Source organism: Ctenocephalides felis, unplaced genomic scaffold (assembly GCF_003426905.1).
Source record: "Ctenocephalides felis isolate EL2017-DRISC unplaced genomic scaffold, ASM342690v1 CF-g0.4_SCAFFOLD_01886, whole genome shotgun sequence".
NCBI lineage: Eukaryota > Metazoa > Arthropoda > Insecta > Siphonaptera > Pulicidae > Ctenocephalides > Ctenocephalides felis.
In genome coordinates, this window is record NW_020538040.1 from 10,216,828 (window position 1) to 10,225,452 (window position 8,625).

Below are 8,625 nucleotides of genomic sequence, written 5' to 3' on the forward strand. Positions count from 1 at the left end.
AAAATACAATGTAGAATCAGTTCAACTTATTAATCAAAATCCAAAGTCAAATTCCATCTTTCCTTTTACAAAAGTTCCTTTTAGATGAATTGCCATGATATATAAAGATACATTAGTTTCATAAACCTCTCTGTTTATTGTCAGATATTTAATCTTATAATAACAAGTTTAAGGTCATTACACAACTATGTCTAAGACGGCAGTACATAAAAAAATAAACAATTTATTTAATTGTTAGTCTCACAATTAAGTTCTTTTCAGTATTATGCAATTACTTTATAATATCAGCAACTATCTATAAGCTTAATTTTAAGTTTAAAAATATATTTGTACGATTTAACAATGTCAAAACATAATATTGCACTTATATACTAAACGATCTTATATAAAACTTAAATAATATAACATAATACTTTTCTCATATTAATGAAATAAATAACTTATTTAAACGTTTCATAAAAATTTATACTTATAACGAACTAGGACAAGAATCATATTCTGACAACTTACATCCAACGGATTTTCGCAAATCTTTCACTCTCGTCCAGGACAGCAGAAATCTGAGATAATTTTAATGAATTAATATTTATATACATTTTCTAAAAGGATGATGTATATAAAATGAAAATAAGTGCAAAAGTAATCATAACTACCAAGCAGCAAAATATATATCTATATATTAATGATGATGATTTACAAAATGAATGAAATGATAAATGAATTGAATGAAATGCACTTATGGAATTGTAACTAAAAATGAACTAGAGGCTTTTACAAAAACAGAGATGATATAACTAAGGACAATTTGTAACTGAATTCCCAAAGCCTAAAATTAAAAATAATATGAGGCCGAACAAATTAAAAATTATTAAGTGCTATAATTAAGTAGTGACAAATAAAATTTCACTAGATACAATGATGAAGGACATGAGTGACTTCTTCATAAAATATAAATAGAATGTGAAAAATGTGGCTGAACTATGAATGAAATGACATCATGATACAAAACCTTGCTCATTGAAAAGATCTTTAATTCAAAAAGTCAAAATTAATAACTAAACTGGAAACAGAAAAAAAAAGTACAAAATGTATACTCCTGCTGATCAGAATAATCTACACTTGATATGGTTGACATGATCATGGTGATTAGTGATTTTCTATATGTATGATTGAAAAATGGTTCGATTTATTCAAATACCAGTAACAACATTGTTTTAGTAACAATGACTGCCAAAAGTTTTTACACTAGAAGCATCAAATTGGACATACAATTTGTTAATAAAGTCTGCCAAATCAAATTAGACATAAAATTTGATAATGCAGTCTATCACATCAGATTATACATAAAATTTGATTATAAAAGTCTGCCAAAAGCAAAACAAGCATCAAATTGGACATAAGATTTGATGATACAGTCTGCTAAATCAAACTAGACAAACAATTTGGTAATACAAGCCTGCCAAAATCAACAAATTGGACATTAAATCTGGTGAAACAGTCTGCCAAATCAAATTATACATAAAATTTGATGATACAAGCCTGCCCAAAGCATAAGAAGCATCAAATTAGACATACGAGTTGATAATACAGTCATCACATCAAATTGATGATACAAGTCTGCCAAAAGCAACACAAGCATCAAATCGGACATATAATTTGACGATACAGTCATACCACATCAAATTGGACATGATATTTGATTGATTGATTGATTGATTGACATGATACAATTCAATAATACAAGTCTGCCAAAAGCATGGTTAAAAAAGCATCAATTTGATGATACATTTTAGATGCAATAAAATATTTTCTATGTAAAATCTAAACATCATTGATAATTTTTTTTACCAAATTATGTAATATTACAATAAAAACCAGATCAATAGTAAACGTTAATATTAAAGAGTTAATTACCACAAAATACTGAATGTAGCTACTCAACTTTACACAAAAATACAATAAGACCAAGGAAATTATATAACTGAATAATTATTATTTACGAAATACTTTTATAAAACTATATAAATAATATATTATCAATTAAACCAGAATATTTTAACTAAGCAAAAAATGTCCATGAAAATATTTATAATGCATACAATAACAACAATATTAATGCATATAACCGGAACTATTTAAATTTGTACTTTTAAGATGATGTGATGTATTAGACGAGCAAAATATTGCATCTACACATGTACGAACATATATATGTCATAAAAGCAAATACACATGCATAAAATAAAAAGAAATGAAGACTTACAGATCGTGATCCGACAGCTTTCCTCTAATTAGAGGAGATAACTGTTCCATTTCTGGAGTTGATTTGGAACACATTGTCTGAAATAAAAAAAAAGCATTAGCATAAAATTTAGATAAAAATTTTGCTTTAGTTTCATCATACATGTTTTTTTAGAATAAATAAAAAAGTATGGTAGATAAATATTCCGTGTAAAATGATGTTTGGAATAATTACATTACTATCTGGTAAGTTACAACAATCATAATTTTTATAAGAAAGCTTTTGGTGTTTCCATTAACAAATAGGCCTTATCTTATTTTACTTAACTAGGGCATACTAAATTTTTTGGTAATGTATATTATGCACATAATATTTTGGCATTTCTTTAAAAATATCTGTTACCATATTTACAAAGTACCTGAAGATAAGAAATGCAGAAACAAAAATGCTTAAAAAAAGAGAACAAAACATTATTTGCCCAATAACCCATATTGTTTTATAAAGACATTTTTATTATATTTATATTTATGTGAGGAAATGTATAACATAATTTTAATAAATTGCTTTCCTATTCTATTACCTGTGCATAAGCCAACGTAAACAGTTGCTTTGAATTCATATCACCCAGACCATGCTGAAACTCTTTCCTTTGTCTTTCACTATTTCTAGCACGATTATTATTATTTAAATCATATACATTGTCATTTTCCACTGATTCTGAATCATATTCCGCTTGACTTTGTATTTTATGCAAAGCTGATGCAGCTGCTCTCACTGCTGATAAATGAATCGAAGCAGTTTTCAGAGCTATGCCTCTTCTGCCAGTTTCGATAGGAACATGTCTGTAATAGAAGAAATAGCATGAAAAATCATGGTAAATTCAAAGTGTAATAAAAATATGTAGTGATTTAATACATCATATAATAGAAATTAATACACTAGTAGTGGTCAAGATTTGACCAGGTCATTTTACAATTAAACACAAAACCCTTCGGGGTAGCAAGTATAAATGTATACATATAAATACCTTTAAATTATAATAACTGAGAGACTAGCAAAAGTAACGAGAGAAGAAGGTGGCAGATGAAACATCAATATATATCGCAAATTAAATACTTGTTTTATTCACTTTTGTTATAGTGAAAAAATATTTCTTATTTAAAGTCTGCTTAATATCTAATCAGAGTGATCCCCACCAAATAGTTTATTTAGCAAAGTGTGCAATGTTTGATTAAAAATTTAATATAACTTAAGTTTAATTTTAGAAACGCTTTCCATATACAATTATCAATGTATGATTATAGAAAAACTCAACAAATTATTATTGTCACAATTTGCAGTAAGAACATTGATTAGTAAGATATTTCAAAATTTTTTTTTTTACTGTGATCATAGATGACATCAAAAATAATGGAACTGCATTAATGTGCATACAGAGTCAAAATATCATTGATTGTATTTAATGTGTTATAACATTTAATATAATGTGTTAGTTTCATAAATAATTAATCCCTACAAAAGACGTGAATGAATTGATATACATGCAATTTGAAGATGTTCAGATTATTTATATATTCAACTACTGTTTGAAATAAATGATCTTGTAAATGTATTGAAAATTGGTTATATGAATACACAAACAAAATTAAACAAAAGGTGCAAATTGTATGCTCTTATGTTAAGCATAACAACGAAAGTTCTATCTGTTTGTGGAATAAGAATACAATTTTTTTTTCTTTCGAAAATTAAGTTTATTGAATAATATAATAGCCATTATTATTATTGATTTCTTGGCAGGATGAGGGCAGTTTATTCATCCAATTTTAAAAAAATGTTTCATCTTTATATGATAAAAACTGAGCAAATGCTCATTGAACATCTTCATTTTTTTTTAACTTGATTTTTGAGAGAACTAGGTGTCCAATTTGAATGATTAAAAAAGCTTTCTGCTTGTTTCAACAAAATAATTGCTTTTAGAAAAAAATACTGCAACTGCATCTATGTCGACTGTCTCGAGGCAAGTTGTAAAGTCATTAAGTAAAACTTCTAAGCGCTGGCGTACATCTTCAAACAATTCATTTGAAAATACAATTAAAGTGTTGAATAGATTTGACATATTAAGTTTGAGAACAAAAACATTAAACTGCAATACAGTTAAACTGATGAAAACATCACAACGACTATTACTGAAATACAAACAGCACCAATATTTGTGTACTGTATTACAGACTTCACGGATATGGGGACAGAACTTTCCAGTAGACCTAATAGTAAAAAGACGGTGGTAATTAGTGCTTTTATATATGAATAATAAAGAAATGTATCCATTTATTCAATTAAATACCTATATGTTATTTAAGTTACTAACCAGTCAAAAACATGTTTAAAAAGAAGCATCAAATTAATATGACACTTCGATACGGTAGATGCACTACTATGGATATTTTTAAACTAACATTTTTTTTTTTTAAATTCTTTAAATTTAAAGTTATATCAACACTTTTCAGTTTTTAGGTTATAGAAAACATTTCATGATGCAATTTAGCAATTTGGCAGAACATTTGGTAACATTTTGTAGTATGGAAAAATGAAGTATTTAAACACATTATGTAAAGAATTTTTTCGCACGTTATATTAGAAAAAAGCAACCACGCGGTTTAATTTTATTGAAACTATTTTTGTGAACACAAACTTCAAGATTACGTCAGGTGTAAAGAGTGAAGTTGTCAAACCTTTACCATTCGGACAAATTGCCAACTTCGTTCAGAATAATTTTTAGTCAGGATACACTAAATGACATGGATTGGTTTTGGTTTTGTTGAATAATGTTTATTAAATTCATTTATACTTGTTTATCTATGTGTTAAACGGTCATAATCCCGTGAATGTAGTACAAACATTTTCTCAAAAAAATGGCTGTATTGATTTCAAAAATTCAAAAGGCATGATGAAACTCGATAAAAACGCTTCTTTATAAATAAAAGATCGCTTCTAAAAATAAAAAATCCTAAATAAATTTTGAAATTTCAATACCTGATGGAATGATATCAGTTCCAATAAATACTAGATTGGAAACTAATGCAACCCAAAAACAGTTGTACAATTATTCAGTAGAAGACAATACTATATTTGTATCTTTTACAATAATGTTAATGTAATTGTTTGTTAAAATTGACATGTCAATTTATCTAGATCGAACATTCCTATCATAACTGCAAAAAATCCGTTCCAAAGCAGAGGCTTTTAAGATATCAGATTTCTAATTACCAAATACAAATTAATATTTTACCTAGAAAAACACTGCAAGAAAACATCGGTATCATTATCAGCTACAATGTTGAAAACACTAGCAAACAATGCCTCGCCTATGGGGACTCCTAGTCGAGCAACTTGCAGTGATCTACAAAAGTTCCAATTAATAAACTTCTCTACGACATGCTAATAATTTTGAAAAATATGTATAATTCAATGCTTACACAGGATGATCAATGTGGAAATGTGGTAGTTGTAATAATGCAAGAGGCAATGTGACGACACGCTGAGGTTCATAAAATCTCACACTCAGGGGCATCTTTACCATAAATTCCAACATTGATACAGCTGACTAGAAAAAATAATCATTGCAACATTATTGCATAATAAAATAATAGAATAATATTTTATGGATATGAATTCTTTCTTACATCATGAGCTCCCTGGGTTCCAGTTGAAGGAGGTATCAAAGAATTTTCCATAATAGCCCTTTTTTGTTCACTTGCTGCCAGAGCATTCTCAAAGAAAGCATTTCTTAAAACAGAAAAATCTCTGTAAAACCTTTCTCGATATGTATTGACATGAGTTTCTGCTGGAGCTCCTATCTGTAAAGTTGTCGTCTTCAACTGAAATAAAAAAGAGCTACTAGATATCTTATGTAGTACATTCAATTCAATTTGATCCAATTTAATATATTTACTTTTCTGACAGCTTCACGTTGTCTTTCTCCACTAATCTCAACACTTTTGAGCACAGCATCAATCACTGCATCCCTCATTTTAGCAAAAATCCATCTCGCCCGCTCTTTACCTCTGCTCGGCTCACTTTTATCCAAATCCACTCCAATACTACTTTCAACAACCATTTCTTGGTTTTCCAAAATTGGTCCTGCCCAATCTCGCACCACTTTGGCGCACTCATACCATCTGGGAGGAGGTGGTTCGGTAGTAGTCGGATAACTTCGACGCTGAGAAGAACTGCTTTTTGAAGCAGGGTCCAGTTTGAAGGGCGCTGGTGTGATTAGGGATTGCTGGAAGTCGCGGTAGGCCAGGCGGTAAGCGGAATTTAGGTAAGGGAGGTAGGTTAGAGTCAAAGTCCACATCATGTAATTGTTGATTGGCCTAAAAAAAATTTAGCAATAATTAAAAAATAGATAATAATCGATCATTATAATGACTAAGTAAGTTTACTATGGGCTACCAAAAATATTAATTGATATAATTAAGTATTCTCCAATGTGATTATTTGAACCTTTAGAGAATTTGGAAACCAGAAGTGTTGAGATGGTCTGGGGCATGAAGAATTAAAACAAAAGCTAAAAATGGCGACTAGTGATATTATCGGAACATATAACACAAGAATTTCTAAAAACATTCACTTACAATATCTGACAATCTACGTCAGGTATTGTCAGATTGACCTGATAAAGAACCAGAAGCAGTAAATAATAAAACTTTAGCTAATAAAATAAATATCGAGTCTAATCACTATTATTTGCTCTTATATTTATTGTTATACAGTATAACAATAAAATTATGAATCAGTCTCAGACCTCTCAATCATACATAGTAGATCCCTGTTAATTTTGCCATACTTCAATTTACCTCAAAAATAATAACTTACGCTCTGTCTGACGTTGATATCAGTTCAGATAGTCTCCTGGTATATTTAAGAGAAGGCACCAAAATTTGGGTGTTCAGTTTGATTTTGGCTCGAGGAAACATTGATGTTATAACGTCGTACACAGGCAATTGTGGAGCAGCTGACTGCAACTGCTGCAGGGTCACTATTTCGTACCTTAAAGAGTAAAAATAGTAAATATATAATAACTATCATGTCCAAAAAATAGAAAATATGAATAAAGTAAATTACAGAGACAATGAATACGAGAATGCTCTCCAATGATAAAATTTATTAATCTGTGCAATAAAAATAAATTAATCATTACAAATTTTAATTATGCAAACAACATAATAAAATTAGGCTCATATAACAGATTCACTTATTTGGAAGCTTTTTAATAAAAATAGAATTGTGTCATAATCTAGAACTAACATGAATAAAAATTTCTATAAAATATGGAATTTTGCAAAAAAAATAATAAAAAGTTAATTAAATTTTGCTTGAATTAAATTTTAAATTAAACTTCTAATAACTGACTTGGTGTCAGCATCAATGTCTCCCAAACTTGCTGCAGTTTCTGCCAAACGTCTTTCGTAGTAATAAACGTCATCACTAAATTGTGATGCATCGGTTGAAGTCGCTCCCAACATCGTCGCGACGTCACGCATTAGCCTTTTGTAAGCCAGGGTTATCTGTTTAAGGATAAATTATAAAGGTGAACAATATTATTTATTTTTTATAAATTACTATTTATCTATTTGACTAAGACATGCTAATTGTTAGTTTTTACTGATAACTATTAGAAATCAACCTTGTTGTCCTTTCTACTTGATATTATATTTTGACATACTACATATCAAGATATTCGACTTTTTTGCAGCAATGCCGTTTTCACTCAAATTTTGATATATATTTTCAGGTGAAAATTGATATATGTATGTTTGATATCTGATACTGTTTTATATCAGGTTGCGGCATATGAACTTGTGATGTGATCTAAAAATTTTGTGAATGCAAAGCCAAGACTCTTATTAAAGCGAACACATATGAACACAATAGACGTCGTCGTCTTAATACAAAAGTAGTTGTTCAACGTTCTACCCGGCGTATTTTTCCATATTCATATGTTCGGCTTGATATACGCTATTTGATTTATTAGTTTATAGCAGCAGTTAAGAAACCAGGGTACATTACCACAAATGGCGTAAAAATGGAACTTTGATGGGTAAACGTATGTATTGTTATTTACTGTATAAGGGTGTTTACTGTACAATTTCCTACCAAGTTGACCGTATGGGGAATGGGAATAATATTTCTTTGCCATAGGGGAATATCAACTTAGACAAAAATATTTTGGGTTAGTGATTAAAAAAGTTTCTCGGCCGCTTGTTCATAGCAAAACATACGATGTTCTAACAATTGTGATAAAAAAGGATAAACAGATCAACTATCATCCAAAAAAATCACATATCAATAATTGGGTAAATATTTAAGGATAATAACAATTG

The 8,625-nt window shown here is 29.1% G+C and overlaps 1 protein-coding gene across 1 annotated transcript; it reads right to left on the bottom strand.

The window, feature by feature from the left end:
- Positions 1–463: 463 nt before the first annotated feature.
- On the bottom strand, positions 464–7,803 carry LOC113378683 (protein gone early-like). Its single transcript, XM_026619238.1, has 9 exons — positions 7,655–7,803; positions 7,118–7,291; positions 6,195–6,615; positions 5,926–6,120; positions 5,719–5,846; positions 5,532–5,642; positions 2,823–3,084; positions 2,264–2,340; positions 464–560 (listed from the first exon to the last, which is right to left on the bottom strand). The coding sequence occupies exons 1-9, from the start codon at positions 7,783–7,785 to the stop codon at positions 470–472; spliced, it is 1,590 nt and encodes a 529-aa protein (XP_026475023.1). The 5' UTR covers positions 7,786–7,803; the 3' UTR covers positions 464–469.
- Between the last annotated feature and the right edge of the window lie 822 nt (positions 7,804–8,625).

Coding starts and splice junctions, on each gene's coding strand:
- LOC113378683 (XM_026619238.1), bottom strand. CDS start 7,785: ATGCGTGACGTCGCGACGATGTTGGGAGCGACTTCAACCGATGCATCA. Junction 6,616..7,117: donor ATATCAACGTCAGACAGAGC/GTAAGTTATTAT, acceptor AATTTTTTTTAG/GCCAATCAACAATTACATGA. Junction 561..2,263: donor AAGCTGTCGGATCACGATCT/GTAAGTCTTCAT, acceptor AAATTATCTCAG/ATTTCTGCTGTCCTGGACGA.